General features: G+C 43.6%; 1 protein-coding gene across 1 annotated transcript in view; it reads right to left on the reverse strand.

Moving 5' to 3' along the window:
- The window catches only part of card11 (caspase recruitment domain family, member 11), a 225,828-nt gene extending 225,182 nt beyond the window's left edge, over positions 1–646 (reverse strand). Inside the window, exon 1 of the mRNA XM_078558591.1 lies at positions 301–646. Within this exon, the coding sequence (XP_078414717.1) occupies positions 301–319 (19 nt within the window). The 5' untranslated portion in view covers positions 320–646. The remainder of the gene's footprint in view (positions 1–300) is intronic.
- Positions 647–17,637: the final 16,991 nt, after the last annotated feature.

Raw genomic sequence — 17,637 nt, forward strand, 5'->3', positions numbered from 1 at the left:
GGTTTTACTTGCAGATCAAACTGCACCAAACTTGCCCTATTACTCTGCTCTCAATGCATGGATAAGTAATCTGCGTTTCTCATCTGGCTCAAGGTGAAATACGTGATCCGCTCGTCGTTAAGATTTGTGCAACTCAGGGGAGAGCTGCGACGAAGTTTACTTTTCAGGCAATAAGGCAGAAACAATCAGTCTCAAAGTCTATGGGCAAACTCCCATTGCCGGTAATGGTTCCCATTCGTTTAATATTGTCATTGTCTGATACTCAATCAAACATTGCAGTATGTAGGTCTGTGGGCTTACCTTGCAGACTCATTTTCATTGATCTCTCGCCGCTCCTGCCTTCCAACTGCTCCGCGGATTGTAGTTCATAGTTGCTTCGATCAAACAAAGTGGAGCTCACTCAGCTCTGCTTGAGTCGAGTACTTTCAGGTCGATCGGTTTGGAGATGCTGGCTTTGACAAAATGAAACCCACATTGCTTCAGAGCTGCTGTCGAGCATGTGGGCGGAGAGTTTTCAAAACCACACCAACACATTGTAATTTAGATGAACCCATGTAAACTGAAACTTTCTGCGTGCAAACCTGTCCCGACCCCGTGATCAGGGACTCGCAGATAACAAGTTAGCTTAATCCAATTTCTGTCGTACAAAATAAACGTCACTGACAGTACCACGATTGAGAAGGGAAATCATTTATCAACTCCTTTAGAAAAGAGCCAGATACAACAGCTGGTTAGGCTCAGAACTGATTGAAAAGTTATATGAAACAGAGCGGTCACTATGACGCTAGGGTCAGGGAACTATGGTTTGTGAAATCCAACTAGTCTGGGTGCTCAACGTGTGCATTTGCATTGTCAGTAGTATATATTTATATATAGGCTACAGTTTTGCTCGTCTAAATGTAGCAGTATGTTGCATTGTTTGTAAGTGTTGCATGTGGGTATGAGGTGATATAATTGTGATCATTAGGATTCTAAAGACCAGATGATTAAGCACAAAAAAAATCAACGCCGACACTCCAGTGTAGTACTAAGGAAGTGCTACGCTGTGGGAGGTGCTGTCTTTCTGATGGGACTGAAACTGAGCCCCCTCCTCCCCCAACTGGGTGTGCGATTTTAAAGAAGAGCAGGCGAACATTTATCTCGCAATCAACATCACTAAAAGAGATAAGCTGATTATTATAACACTGCTATTTGTGGGAGCTTGCTATACATAAACTCGCTGCTGCATTTCCCACACTACAATAGTAGCTACTCTTCAAAAGGCTTTCATTGGCTGCAAAGCACTTTGGGATATCCAGCCGTCATGAAAGGGGCTGTATAAATGCAGGCCTTTATTTATTTGTTCATGGGATGTAGATATCGCTGGCTAGACCAACATTTATTGCCCACCCCTAATTGCCCTTGAGAAGGTGGTGGTGAACCGCCTTCTTGAACTGCTGCAGCCCATGTGGTGTAGGTACATCCACAGTGCTGTTAGAAAGGGAGTTCCAGGATTTTGACCCAGTGACAGTAAAGGAATGGTGATATGGTTCCAAGTCAGGATGGTGTGTGTCTTGGAGGGGAAATTGCAGGGGGTGGTGTTTCCATGTGTCTGCTGCCTTCCAGGTGCTAGAGGTTGCGGTTTGGAAGGTGCTCTCTGGTTTGGCTTGTTGCCCTTTACTAGTGTTGTCTTCTGGCTCGATGAGGTTTCTTTTATTCCAGGCATAACTTGGAGAAAGTCAGTACGTAGTTTTTCTTAAAACTATTTATTTACACTGTTTACATCCAACACCTCCTGGTAAGTACATTGTTCTCCAGCCACAGACTGTTCTGTGTCTTGTTCCCTTGGAGTCTCTTGGTCATCTGGCCCTGATATCATGCTTATATCATCATTAACATCTTGGTGTAATTAACATAACCATTGACCCTTTACTCCAAATCTCCCCCAAATACAATCTCAAAACTGTTAAATTATTTTGTTAAACATTCCCACCATCTCCCCCCAAAGTCATAACATCATAAGGCGAGATCAGGGAGAGACATAAAAGCAACAGATGGGCTCAACCTGATTATTCTTGGTTGAGTGTGCTGGCCGACGCTCGGTTCTGCGACTTGAGCGTCACTTCTTGAGGTGTTTGCTGTAGAGTCCATCTCATCAATCCCATCATGGTAATACTGGAATGATTGTCTCCTTGTGGCTTCTAAGAATATCAGAGGTTTTTTGGAGAACCCAAGTGCTGTTTGTACAAAGTGGTTGCTGAGTTTGCTGTCTGACTGTACCTTTTGCCTGACAGTCTCTTATCCACTCTTTTTGCCCAGGTGCTAGCATGGATAGTGTTTTCACTCTGTGCTGCTAATTATACCAGCGGGGCTATTTCTCTTTTGTGTTTGCTCACGACACCCTATTCAGTCATGATCTTGTAAGATGATGCTGGGTCTGAGTTTATGTTGTAATGAAGGAAGTTGGATCTTTAGCATTCTCTGCATCAGTAATTCTGCTGGTGAAAAGCCTAATATTACTTAATGGTGTTGCCCTATAATTGAGTAAGGCTAACGCTAGATCATTGTTCTTTATCATCGACATTTTGATGGGTTTTACACCTCTCTCTGCTTCTCCATTAGCCTGCGGATGTTGTAGTAAACCAGTCACATGGTGAAATCCATATTCCACTGCGAATTGTCGGAAATGTCCATTGATAAACTGTGGACTGTTGTCCAAGACTATCTCATCCCAAATACCATGTGTAGAGTAAATGTGTTTCAAAGCTTTTATCATGGCTTCTACAGTTGTGGTATGGTGTCTGGTGATTTCCAACCAGTGAGAGTAATAGTCAATGACTATAATGTAGATTTTTCCACTTGAAGTCAAATAGATCAGTCCTGGCCTTTGCCAAGGTCTGGACAGAAATGTTAACGATAGTAATTGTTCTGTTGGTTTCTGGCTGTTGGTGGCACAAGCATGGTACATTGAAATAAGTTCTATGGCTTTCGAAACTCCCGGCCACCATACTGATTGATGTGCTTGTGCTCTGCATTTGGTCATATCCAAATGACCACTGTGGAGTTTTTTGAGATGTCTTCTTGCATCGCTCTCCGGATTACTGGCCTGTCATGGAACACTAAAAGGTCATCAACAATCATCAGATGCTTTTGTTGTTCATGGTATTGTCTTAACACCTGATTGCCTGGGACATATTCAGGCCAACCATTTTGGCAGTATGTTCTGACCTGACTGTATTCTGTGTCCTTTAACTGGGCTTCCCTAATCTCTGAGTTTGTTTGCAGAAGCTGATAGGATACTTGTTATTGGGGAAGAATATGCTTCCACTTCAGGAATGAGTGTCAAGTCTTGTTGTGTAGCCTGGTCAACTATAACTCTTGACAGTGTTTCGGCAGTTGTTTCACTTTTCCCAGGCACGTATTGTGTTATAGAGTCATAGGCACATGAGTCGTAGCCGGAAACGCGCATCTTTGCAATTTCCTTGGAGTTCAGGAGAGTGACCAGAGGTTTATGGTCCATTTTGATCCTGAATTGTAAGCCTATTAAGTAATCTGACAGTTTTCCGCAGACCCATGTCGCCACTAATGATTCCTTTTCAATCGCTGCATAACTTTTTTCAGTCTCTGTCATTGATCTAGAGGCATAATAAACTGTTTTTCTCCTGCCATTTTCCTGAACCTGTAGAAGAACGCTCCAAGCCCTGATGATGATGCATCAGCTATCACCATTGTCGGCACTTTGGGGTCATAATGTGCAAGCATGTCTGAAGAGATGACCGGCTCTTTGATCCTGTTAAAGGCATTCTTTTGCTCGACTGCCCAATACCACCACTAACCTTTTCTCAGAAGGTCTTGTAAAGGTTTGTTGATGCCAGAAGGATTTGGGATGAATTTCCCCACCTGGTTGGCCATGCCTAAAAATCTTTGTATGTCAGCAACAAACTTGGGCTGTGGAAATTCTTTAATTGCCTTTGTCTTTTGGGGGTCTACTGTTGCCCCTTTTTGCAGTGTAAAATGGCCTAAAATCTGACAGTGGTTTTCCCAAACTCTCACCTTTCATTCAGAGTGAGACCTGCTTGTTCAAGCACTTTTAAAACCTCCTGGACTCTATAATAATGCTCTTCTTTGGTAGCAACATGGATGAGCAGGCTGCAAATAATTCCTTCTCTGCCTTTGGTGATGTTGGACATAATGCGTTGAAAGATTTCTGGAGCAGGGGATATGCCAAAGGGAAGTTGTTTGAACCAAAAGCAACTGAAGGGAGTGATAAACGGTGTCAACAACCTTGATTCTTGGCCAAGGGGCATCTGCCAAAAACCTCTGTTGGCATCAAGTTTCGTAAAAAGAACACTTTTGAGCCTGATTTCGCCATTAGGTTTAGGGATTATCACTAGCCCTGTGCACCATTTAGTAGACACTGTAACAGGACAGATAACTCCCTGATGTAGCATCCTGTCAAGTTGCTCTTTGACTTTGTCGATCAGTGGATGTGGAACCCTCCTAGGGGTAAATAAGCAGACGGGGTTTGGCATCTGGGAGTAGAGTGATGTGATACTCACATTTGAGCTTTCCCAGTCCCTGGAACAACTTAGAAAATCCATTCCTAAATATGGCTCCGCTGTCATCTGCGTTACCTCATCGAACCTTTGTGGAAGACCAAGTCCTAAACACGCTGCCCTGCTAAGCAGAGGAATTTGCTGGTTCTGTAAGATATAAAGAGTTTCATTAATTTCTTTATCTTTATGTCGAAGGGTTGATGTGATCTGACCCTTTATTTTGAGACCTATGCTTCCTGGTCCCTTTGGCTTTATTTTTGATCATTATGCCAGTCCAATTTATCTGATAAGTCTGAGAGTCCTAGCCCCAGTGTCCAGTTTAAATTCTGTTCTGCATCATTTGACTTCCAGCTCTACAGAGCAGAACTGTTTATTAGGATCTTTGATTTCTCCTAAGAAAACATCAGGTTGAACAGCTATTTTTCCAATTTCCTGGACTTCCAAATAGTTGGAAGCTTGTTCCAGCTTTCTTGCTTTAAGTTATGCTTTAGATCTGCAGAATTGTTTAAAATGCCCAGTCATGCCACAGAGAAAGCACTCAGCTTCCCTGATGGGCATTCTTCATGGCAATACTGCTTTATGGCGTCTCATCTGGAACATTTTAAAATAGTTGGAAGGGTTCTTCCCACCCCTTTGGCTTTGGCAGGCTTTTCAGTGCATTGGGCTCCCAGCTTTGGGCCTACATACTGGATCGACCCCTCCCAAGCCTCGACATCTCCCCAAAGTACACTCTGATTCTGCTTTTGCAGCTCCTCCTGCCTTGTAAACTTTTCGGCCTTCTCTAATGTTAAATCCTCCTTGGTTCGCAAGAAGTCTGACAGCAACTTGTTGAGCACACTGACTACAATGCGGTCACGAATTCAGTCACATTTTAAAGCTCCCTAGTGGCAGCTACTAGCCAGTCTATACAAGTCATTAATAAATGAATTGATAGATTCACCTGGCCTTTGGTTCCTTTGGTTGAATCTTGCCTGTTCAATTACCAGGTCCTCCTTAGGACTGAAGTAATTATTGAAGGCCCTCAAAACCTCCTCATAGGATGGTGAGGTCTCCTCAACTCCTTGTGTCTCCAGGACATCATCAACTATTTCCCCAATTGCATATAGAAGAGTACTGACCTGATGTTTTTATGCCCTCTCTTGTAAGCCCAAAGCTGTTCAGTACCTTACAAACTGTTGACATTAAAGCTCCCATTGCTGTCTTTGCTTCAGACCATCAATGTGTTGAAAGGACTGTGGAAGGGGTAGTGGCTATTCAATGGCTTTAGACATCGTGAGTTGTTCACACATTGTCCCTCACCAAGGTACATCTTGGTTTTGTTCTTCTTCTTTGTGAAGTCGAGCTGTTCCCAGGTCTTGACCCATGGGTTACAAATCGGTGGTCTCAGTTTTCTTAAACTGCAATCTCCAGCACAGCCACCATGGGTTTGTTTATTGCCCTTTAATAGTGTTGTCTTCTGGCTCGATGAGGTTTCACTTACTCTAGGAGTGACTTGGGGAAAGTCAGTATTTAGTTTTTCTTAAAACTATTTATTTACACTACTTACATCCAAGACTTCATGGTAAGTACCTTGTTCTCTAGACACAGACTGTTCAGTGTCTTGTTGCTTCCTTGGAGTCTTTTGGTCATCTGACCCTAATGTCATGCTTACATCATCATTAAGGTCATTGTCTAATTTACATAACTGTCAACCTTTTATTCTACAATGTTGAAGGAGCCTTGGTGAGTTGCTGCAGTGCATCTTGTAGATGGTACACACTGCTGCCATTGTGCATTGGTGGTAGAGGGTGTGAATGTTTAAGAAGTTGAATGTGGTGCCAATCAAGCAAGCTGCTTTGTCCTGGATGGAGTCAAGTTTCTTCAGTGTTGTTGGAGCTGCAATCATCCTGACTTGTGCCTTGTAGATGGTAGACAGGCTTTGGGGAATCAGGAGGTGAGTTCGCCTAAGAATTCCCAGCCTCTGACCTGCTCTTGTAACCAAAGTATTTATATGGCTAGTCCAGTTCAATTTCTTGTCAATGGTAAACCCCAGAATGTTGATAGTGGCAGATTCAGTGACGGTAATGCCACTGAATGTCAGGAGAGATGGTTAGATTCTCGCTTGTTGAAGATGAAGATGGTTATTGCCTGGCGCTTGTGTGGTGCGAATGTTATTTGTTCCTTACCATCCCAAGCCTGAATGTTGTCCAGGTCTTGCTGCATATAGACATGGACTGCTTCAGTATCTGAGGAGTTGTGAATGGTGCTGACATTGTCCAATCATCAGTGGACACCCCCAATCCTGACCTTATAATGGAAGGATGGTCTTGATGAAGCAGCTGAAGATACTGGGCCTAGGACTGTACCCTGAGGATCTCCTGCAGTGATGTCCTGGGACTGAAATGATTGACCTCCAACAACCACAACAATCTTCCTTTGTGCTAGGTATGACTCCACCAGTGGAGACTTTTCCCCCAATTTCCATTGACTCCATTTTTGATAGGGCTCCTTGATGCCACACTTGGTCAATGCTGCCTTGATGTCAAAGGCAGTCACTCTCACCTCACCTTGGGAGTTCAGCTCTTTTGTCCATGCTTGGATAAAGGCTATAATGATGTTAGGAGCTGAATGTCCCTGGCGGAACCCAAACTAAGTGTCAGTGAGCAGGTTATTGCTGAATAAGTGCCACTTGATAGCACTGTCAATGACATCTTCCACCACTGTGGATGATTGAGAGTAGACTGACGGTAACTGGCCAGGTTGGATTTCCCCTGCTTTTTGTGAACAGAACTAAATTGGGCAATTTTCCACATTGCTTTGTGGATGCCAGTGTTGTAGCTGTACTGGAACAGTTTGGCTAGGGGCATGGCAAGTTCTGGAGCACAAGACTTCAGTATTATTGCTGGAATGTTGCCGGGGCACATAGCCTTTGCAGTATCCAGTGCCTTTTAGCCGTTTCTTGATATCACGTGGAGTGAATCGAATTGGCTGAAGGCTGGCATCAGTGATACTAAGGATCTCCAGAGGAGGCCAAGATGGGTCACCCACCCAGCACTTCAAGTTGCAGATGGTTGCAAATGCTTCAGCCTCATCTTTTGCACTGATGTGCCAGGCACCCCCATCATTGAGGATGGTAATATTTGTGGAGCCTCCTCCTCTCGTGAGTTGTTTAATTGTCCACCACCATTCACAACTGGATGTGGCAGGACTGCAGAGCATAGATCTGATACTTTGGTTGTGGAATCACTCAGCTCTGTCTTTCACTTGCTGCTTATGCTGTTTGGCATGCAAGTAATCCTGTGTTATAGCTTCACTAGGTTGACGCCTCAGTTATAGGTATACCTGGTGCCGCTCCTGGTATGCCCATCTGCATTCTTCATTGAACCAGGGTTGATCCCCTGGCTTGGTGGTAATGGTAGAGTGGGGGATACTCTGGGCCATGATGTTACAGATTGTGGTTGAGTACAATTCTGCTGCTGCTGATGGCATACAGCACCTCGTGGATGCTCAGTTCTGAAATACTAGATCTGTTTGAAATCTATCCCATTTACATTTATGAGTAAAGTCAGGCGTGATGATAAAGGACAAGCAGCAGATGATTATCAAAAGAGCAAACATTACAAAACAAAAAATGCTGGAAATGTTCAGCAGATTAGGCAGCATCTGTGGAAAGAAACAGAGTTAACATTTCAGGCTGAGATGACCTTTCATCAGAACTGTTCAGAGCTTTAATGAGCTCATAATCGTTTTCTTGAACAATTCCGTGACATAAGAATTTGAACTAGAAATGCCTCGATCTGCCCTGTGAGTGGATTGATAATAAGGAAGCTTACTTTCTGACTCTCTAAAGGCACAAGTCAGGAGTATGATGAAATGCTCCACTTGCCTTAACGAGTGCAGCTCTAACAAGGCTCAAGAAGCTCAACACCATGAAGGAAAAAGCAACCTATTTGATCAACACCCCATCCACTAACTTATATACTCGCTCACCCCACCACTGACGCACAGTGGCAGCCATATGCACCATCTACAAGATGCGCTGCAGCAGCTCACCAAGGTTTGTTCAACAGCACCTTCCAAACCCGTGACCTCTACCATCTAGAAGGACAAGGGCAGCAGATGCATAGGAACAGCACCACCTGCAAGTTCCCTTCTAAGCCACACACCATCCTGTCTCTGAACCATATCACCATTTTTTCACTGTCCCTGGGTCAAAATCCTGAAACTCCCTTCCTAACAGCACTGTGGTTGTACCTGCACCAGAAGGACTGCTGCTTACTGCCCCATCTCAAGTGTAATTAAGGATGGGCAATAAATGCTGGCCCTGCCAGCAATGCACGCATCCCACAAAAGAAAAAAAACTTCCTCTTCACCTGTCAAAGAAATTACATTACTCCCACCACTCAACCATGCATAATTGCCATTATATACACATTGGGCTGCTCGCACCCCCAGAAATAAAGTCGGGTGAAGGTCGACTCACTCCGTGCCAGCCCACCCCTCAGCCATAACATGCTGCAGGCGGCAAAATTGGTGAAATGTGGAACTTCAGCCCCTCACCCGGGAGGAAGTCCTGCCCTCGGGAGCTGTCAGCCAAGCTGATTGACCACCAGCTCCACCACTCCCAGCAGCACCAGAACTCAGTCGTGGGCACTGCAGGAAGAAGGCCACAGAGGAACATGGCTAGCCCAAGAAATTAAGTCCTGGAATTTTAGGACCGAGAATGTAGTGATTGTAAGTAAAACCTTTCCTACTGTTATAGGTGTCAAGTGATTGTATTAATGAATCAGCCCTAAGCACGGGTGGAGTTTTCTGGTTCAAGCATATAGCTTCTTCTGTAAATAAAGTTATCTGTTTCTAGTAAGAAACCTGTCTGATACACCAAGGGGTGAATTTTCCTCCCGTCGGCTGGGGGCTGGGGTTTGTGCATGGGCGGACGCAAATCCGATCGGCACCAATTAAGGCCTGCCCATTGTGACGTGCGCCTGGAAGCACTGAGTGCTCCCTGTGCGTGCAAAAGAGCGCAGAAATCTCCCTGAAGCACAGAGGAGCCTCCGGGAGATTAGTTTAAGTATTAAAAAGCTGAATAAAGAAAAGAAAAAAAATTAAGACATGTCCCCTCATGTGACACTGTCACATTAGCTGGGACATGTCAATGAATTTTTAAAAATTTTTGAATTCAATTTATAAACACTTCATGAAACCTCATCCTACCCATGGATGAGGTTCCATGAAAAATGCAAAGGCCGCCTGGGCTCTTCGCCAGCCCGCCAACCTTAAGGGTGAATGGGCAGCTCAGTTTATTGGTTTAATTAGTTTTTAAGTGGCCTTAATAGGCCTCTGACAGTGCGACAGGCACGCAGCCAAGTTGGCTGCGCGTCCGCCAAACTGAAAATTTAAATGACGCGCGGTGATGTCAGGACACACACCTGACGTCACCCCACATCATTTTACGCCTCGGCGAGTGGGCCCCGTCCTCGCTCGCCGAGCCGAAAATTCTGGTCCAAGTTTACAACAAGAATAAATAGCTCCACGCTGCACCTGACGTTCTGACTGTGAGCCCATCAATTCTGAAGGAAAGCAAGAAAAGTATACTCACCAGTCATGCCACTCTTCAGCAGAATCGACCCTTATGACTCATCCACGGGAGATTGGAGCCAGTACATAGAGCGCCTAGGTTTTTATTTTGTGGCGAATGAAATAACAGCAGATGAGAAGCAGAAAGCAATTCTTTTAAGTGTCTGCGAGAACAAAGCATATGACCTCATCCGTAGTCTGACGGCCCAACATGCCCAATTCTAAATCTTCTAATGAGCTGATAGACCTCATGAAGACACATTTTCAGCTGAAGCCTTTGATGATTATGCAATTATGCTCTGAAGAAGAGTCATACGGACTCGAAACGTTAACTGTTTTTTTTTTCTCTCCACAGATGCTGTTTGACCTGCTGAGTTTGTCCAGCATTTTCTGTTTTTGTTTCAGATTTCCAGCATCTGCAGTATTTTGCTTTTATCTTGATGCAAAGATTTAAGTTCAACTCAGAGTAAGGGCCCCCGGTGAGTTAATCGCAACTTATATCGTGAAGTTAAAACAGTTGACTGAGCACTGCGACTTCGGATATACACTCAATGAAATGTTACGAGATCGTTTGGTTTGCGACATACACGACGACGCCATTCAGCACCATTTATTTGCAGAAGTTAATATTGATCTGAAGCACGCCATGGAGATAGTGCTAGCAACGGAGAGTGCTGAGAGGGACTCGCAGGCTTTGCAGAGTGTGCAGCATGGCGCCGTTCTTCAGTTGAGGCAAGAGCCTACCACTGGGCATGGCGCGAAAACCAGAGAGACAACCACAAAGCGGGAAACAGTCTCCACTGCTCGAAACATGAAAAGGCAGACTGGAAGCACCTCACCAGCAATTCAGAAATGAATTTATTACCGATGTGGGGGTAATCATGTACCAGAAACCTGCAGATTTAAGGAGGCCATTACTGTCACAAAAAAGGGCATGTTATAAAGTAGTGCAGGGTGAAATCAAGACAGCCAATCAGACAGCAGACCAAGATGATTGAAGTGCAAAATATAACTGAACCAGAAGCTGCTGATACTGATATCTGTTCCTTTTACAATGTCAAAGCAGTAAAAACTGAACCAATCACCGTCACCCTTCAAGTAAATGGCAAGACTCTAGTCATGGAGGTTGACACAGGAGCATCGACCACAGTGGTGGGAGAACACGTATTTAAATACCTAGGTGAAGGTACCCAGCCACTGAATCTGGAGCAAGCCACGGCTCAGCTGAAGATGTACACTGGAGAGGCAATGCAGATAAAAGGGATCGCCTCTGTACCAGTATCCTACAGGCAACTGACAGCTCAGCTTCCAGTGGTTATTATAACAGGTGAAGGACCTAGTCTTCTGTGCCGCGAATGGTTAAAAGAAATTAAGCTCAACTGGTCAGAAATTTTTTAAGTTAGAACAGGAAAAATTCCTGAACTGTTAAGGAAGTATGAAAGTGTGTTTCGCAACGAATTGGGAAAGATAAAAGGCCTACAAGCAAAAATATATGTAGAATCGGAGGCAACACCCCCAGTTCTTTAAGGCCAGACCTGTGCCTCACACCCTAAGGGAGAAGGTGGATGCAGAATTGTGCCGCTTAGAGAAGTTAGGCATCATCCAGCCAGTCCAATTTTTGGAATGGGCAGCGCCCACAGTTCCTGTGATGAAACCAGATCAAATTATTCTCCTCTGTGGAGACTACAAATTAACTGTGAACAAAGGTGCTAAATTAGATAAATATTCTATCCCGAGGATTGAAGATCTGTACGCTAAGTTTGCTGGAGGAAAATCCTACACCAAACTGAACATGAGCCATGCATTCCAACAGCTAGAACTGGACAGCACGTCTAGAGGGTATGTATCCATCAACATGGGCAAGGGCCTGTACATGCCTACCCTTTGGTGTATCATCAGCCTGTGCAATTTTCCAAAGAACTATGGAAAGCCTACTACAAGGACTTCCCAGAGTTATAGTGTATGTGGATGACATCCTGATCACAGGATCAACAGAACATTTAGCCAACCTAGAAGAGGTTTTAAGGAGATTTTTGGAAGCTGGTGTACGATTGAAGAAAGAGAGTGTACTTTCCAAGTGACTGAAGTCACTTACTTGCGTCGAATGGATGGCCAGGGGTTGCATCCAGTGGAGGAGAAAGTCAGGGCAATCAAGGAGGCGCCCTCTCCCACTAGTGTCACTGAACCCAAGTCTTTTTTGGGTGCAGTAAATTATTATGGTCGCTTCTTGCCAAACTTGTCAACAGTGTTAGCCTTTTTACACTTATTATTGAAACAGAACCATAGATAGTCATGGAAGGCGCAACAAGAAGCCTTCATAAAAGTCAAGAAGCTATTACGCTCATCATGTCGGCTAGTACATTATGACGCATCAAAAAAATTAATATTAACCTGTGACGCATCTCCCTATGGGGATGGGAGCTGTGTTGTCACACAGGATGGAAGGTGGTTCCGAAAGGCCATTAGGATATGTCTCCAGAACCGTCTCTGCAGCCGAGAAGGGTTACTCACAACTTGAAAAAGAAAACTTATCTGTAATATGTGGAGTAAAGAAATTCCATCAATATCTGCATGGTCGACATTTTACCAGTGTCAGATCACAAGCCACTAATGGGTTTATTTAGTGAAAATAAAGCAATTCTGCCCTTAGCCTCTACCAGAATTCAACAATGGGCCTTGATTTTGTCAGCATATGAGTTCACCTTTATGCACTGTTCGGGTGTGCATATAGCAAATGCAGACACCCTCAGTCATCTTCCTTTGCAGATAGCATTACACGTGCCCCGGTACCACAAAAATTGTATTTGTGTTGAATTTCCTGGACTCCTCGCCAGCCTGTGCGAAGCAAATAAAGAATTGGATAAACCGGGATCCAATTTTATCAGAAGTCCGAGACCAGGTATTGTAAGGACAGTCGAATGCACCAGTCTCTGAAGAGATAAGACTAAGTCTATGCCCATAAAACTGAGTTAAATTGTCAAGATGGAATCTTGTTGCGGGGAGTAAGAGTCATCATCCCTTTGCAAGGAAGAGAACCACTTTTGACAAAGCTTCACAGTGCGTATCCAGGCACTTCAAAGATGAATATGCTTGCACAAAATTATGTCTGGTGGCCAGGTGTAGAACAGTGATATAGAAAAAAATGGCCAAACACTGTCCCCAGTGTCAGCCACAACAGAAGTTGCCTGTTTCAGCTCCATTGCAATCGTGGGAATGGCCTGGTCGACCCTGGGTTGGACGACATATAGACTATGTATGTCCATTTTTAGGTGCTGTGTTTTTATTGATCATTCTAAGTGGATGGATGTGTATGAAGTTAGATCACCGACATCATGTGCAACTATTAAAAAGCTGTGCCAATGTTTTAGTATACATGGCCCACCAGAAGTCATTATTTCAGATAACGGTACTGCCTTCACTAGTACAGAATTCCAGAGATTCATTAGTTTATATGGGATTAAACATATTAAAACAGCACCATATCATCGCTCATTCAATGGGTTAGCAGAAAGAGCAGTGCAAACCTTCAAAACAGGAATGAAGAAGTTATCCGAAGGAACATTAAAACTTGAATTTGACGATTTCTTCTCAACTATCACATGACTCCTCATGCAACTTTGGGTTCAACGCCGTCTGAATTACTGATGAAACACCGCCTTCATACAAGATTGAGTCTGGTGTTTCCAAACTTAGAGGGGAAGGTATAGAAGAACCCGAGTAGTCAGAAAGTGAATCCTGATATTCACAGTAAAGCTCGAATATTTACTGTGCGAGCAACAGTTTTCGTGTGAAATTTTGGAAATGGGCTCCTGCTATAATTGTCTCTGAAACAGGACCTTTGTCATTCCAAGTGGAAGTAGAAGGCCAGATTGTTTGAAAACGTGTGGATCATCTAAGGAGTAGAGAGATACTCCAATAACCAATTATTCCACCTGTAGTTGATATCGAACCTTTAATCTCTGAGGTGCCAGGTCAAACTAAGATAGACATTCCTGATGTCTCTGTTGAATGAAATAATTCTGAACTGCCATTGTTTAAGGATGTCCCGGATGTTGCAGTTCCTGATCATGTCGATCCAGTGGGAGGATCTCAAATTATAGGGCTACGTTGCTCTAACCAAATTAGAAAACCACCTCAGAGACTTAATCTGGAATTGCATGACCTGTGTATATATGTATATTATATGGATTAAGATATTCTTGTAAATAAGAGATGTAAAAAAATTAAAGGGGGAGGAATGTGGTGATTGTAAGTAAAACCTTTCCTACTGTTTTAGGGGTCATGTGATTGTATTAATGAATCAGCCCTAACCGCCGATAATCTTAGGAGCGGAGTTTTCTATGGACCTGGTTCAAGCATGTAGCTTCTTTGGCGGCTCTGTAAATAAAGTTAACTGTTTCAGGTAAGAAACCTGTCTGGCACATCAAGTTTATTACAGAGCCCAGGGAGTGGGGAGAGTCAGGCGCCGTGTTCTGTCGGGCAAGTGACACAGAGGGGGCGGGGGGGTGACATATTGGGGCACCAAGCAGGGCACCACCCCACCCCGCCGCCATGAATGAGGTGTCACCCTTCCTTCCCGCCTTTGTTCATATAGGCTTTTAAAAATGGCCAGACCACTCCCGCCTGACTTGCCACATCAACTGTGTTATGGCATGGGCAGCATATTATTCAGGTCAATAGGCTTGCTAACAAGCCTAAATGACCCCTAATTATTTACATATGGTGGGTGGGCTGCCAATTGTGGCACCCGTCTACCTAGCGTATCAAAGGGGAGCTTAGGGGTGGGCGGCAAAGTGGTGGGCTAGCCGCCCCCACTGGAAACTGGAAACTGCCGCCCAGTGGCGGCACATAAAATCCAGCCCATTATCTAATTTATTTAATCCCCTGAGGGAGTGAAGAAATCACAGAAAAAGCTTATTAAACTGGTGAAATTTCTCCCTGACACCATACAGTAAATTCCATAAAACTTCAATAGCAGGTATACATCACAGACTCCTCACAAATATGATAGCCTGCTAAATCACATACAACACTTGAATATATATTTCCACTTGCATGGATCAAATACATTAAACGTTTTTTTCATAATACACACTTTCTGTAATCATCACACGTGTAATCATCAAACGTAGGCTAAGCTTCGTGGAGACAATTTTGGTGGTGGAGGGGGGAGTGAAAAATTGGACAGAGGTGGGGGAACCAAGAAGGCAAGTAAGACAGTTAAGGGCTCCATTATGGTCATTAGTATAGAGGGAGGAAAGTTTCCTGGTATCACACGTACCATCCACTGGATCAGAAGCCCAGCAATCTGACAATCCCAGCAATGCATCAGAGGCAGCTTCACATCTGGAGGTCTGAGATGCATAATAATTAAGACCTTTTAAACATTTGGCAGTAATTTTCAATGCTGACATATCCCCAAGCAGAAGACAAGCCATTGCAGCCAGTTCATAGAGATTGATGTCTCCACGACTGTTGTACTTGACGCAGTGGTAGCTGTAACCCTCTCTATTGAAGGCACCATTGCTGTTCCTGCTGCTGACCCCTCATCAGCATCCACACTGTGAAGGTGGCTGGCTGCATTGAATGCACCTCCCAATTCTGGAACCTGTCATCATCCCTCATAGAATAGGGCTCCTGGGTCTGGCCTGTTAATTGGCTGCCTTCTGTGAGATCATGCCAAGGGGATGCTGATCTCAGATGCCAGCCGGGGGTTGGAACCCTGAAATGAGGCTTCTATTGGTCAAAGATTCCGGACTTAGTTTCTGCTGCATTTTATTCGCCACACTTTAGATGTCACACTTCATGTATCCTCTAGCTTACCTTGAGTAACCCTATAGGAGGTTTTCTCACTATATTGACTATTGGATATGACTATTACATTCACCTTCATTAGAGATAAAAGAAATGTGCACATTGGCCCCCAAGCAACTTTACTATCAAGTAGCATGACATGGGCAAGGACATTAACACCCTGTCTGGATCCACTAAATATGAAACCAATAATTACAGAACAATAACACTGTTTTATTACACACTTAATTTTCTTAGAAAATTGGACTCTAGAAAAGGAAATAATACTTGGCACGATGAGATTGCATTGATCACAGAAAATAATTTCTTTAGAATTCAGGAAGTTCCTTCAGTAGTACTGAGGAATGTCAAGCACAAAGGCATTTTAGACAGTCTTCTGCATTAAGCTTATTGCTGAAATATTTAACATGAATATTCTGATCTCTTAACCTACAATTGCTGTTGAGTAGATATCTGATTAAGTGTTCCGAAGAAGTCACTCTGTTTCTCTCTCCACAAATGCTGCCAGGCCTGCTGAGTTTTCCAGCATTTTCTGTTTTTATTTCTGACTCCAACATCCGCAGCATTTTCTTTTTATCTGATTAGGTGTTAGTTGAAATTATTCAAATTTACCACATGCAAAGCAGAAATCAGCCACTTGCTCTGGACAGTGAACACAACAACGAGGGGCAGAAGTGGCAATGAATAACAAAACACAAAACCGGACCGCAATTTAATAGGAAAAGAATCAATGGACAGCATGATGCATTCGAACACTTCTTCTTTTGGCATTAAAACAGCACTGTTCACAACAGCCTCAATAACCCATATCAGGACAGAGAGCAAAGAAATATAGAGGAATGCAGGAAGCTTCAACATAACTTTACAGAGCATATCTAAATTTAAAATATATTCTAAAACCTTTTAAGTTTCAGCCTGCTTGTTATTGATTCCATATTCTCTCTAACCTGCCCAATACTGGCTCGAAAGTCTTCCTTACCAACCATTACATTGGTTGTTCTTTCCCTCAGACCAAACATAATCCACAATATTGTATCACCATCGATTCCTAGAACTTGAATATTACTGAAAAGAGAAGCATGTTACCGAAGCTTTTTGTGTTTCCCTCATCAGGACAAATGCAAGAATGCCAAATTTCAAATGATCACAACAATTTACACTGCCGGAGGAAAGGATTTGTTTGGCAAGCTGACTCCGATTGGCCAAAGCGTTGCCATGGAGAAAGCAATAAGGAACTAATGGTTCCCCAAGCTTCCAGGCAATTCAAAAATGGCGTAAGGCTTGAATATATTCCTTCTGTTTGCCCGGAATGTGTTCCTATGTATGAATGTATGTCGCTTCTAGCAAGCGTAAATGAACCATATTACAAGCTCAGCTAATTATCTTAAATTGGTTGTTAGTGTAGCATAACTATGCCTATGGTTCTTCATTGCTTGCTCCAAGGCAAATCCTCAGCCAATGAGAAACGATTTTCCAACCAAACAGCCCCTTTTCTCCTATAGTATAAGTTGTTATGATTGTTTAAAATTTGGCTTTAGATGCATAGAAACATAGAAAATAGGAGGAGCAGGTCATTCAGCCCTTCGAGCCCGCTCCGTCATTCAATGCGATCATGGCTGATCCTCTGTCTCACCACCATACTCCCGCCTCTCCCCATATCCCTTGATGCATTTAGAGTCCAGGAATCTATCTATTTCCTTCTTAAATGTATTCAATGACCTGGCTTCCACAG

The sequence above is a fragment of the Cetorhinus maximus genome, chromosome 15, assembly GCF_964194155.1.
Source record: "Cetorhinus maximus chromosome 15, sCetMax3.hap1.1, whole genome shotgun sequence".
In the NCBI taxonomy this organism is placed as follows: domain Eukaryota; kingdom Metazoa; phylum Chordata; class Chondrichthyes; order Lamniformes; family Cetorhinidae; genus Cetorhinus; species Cetorhinus maximus.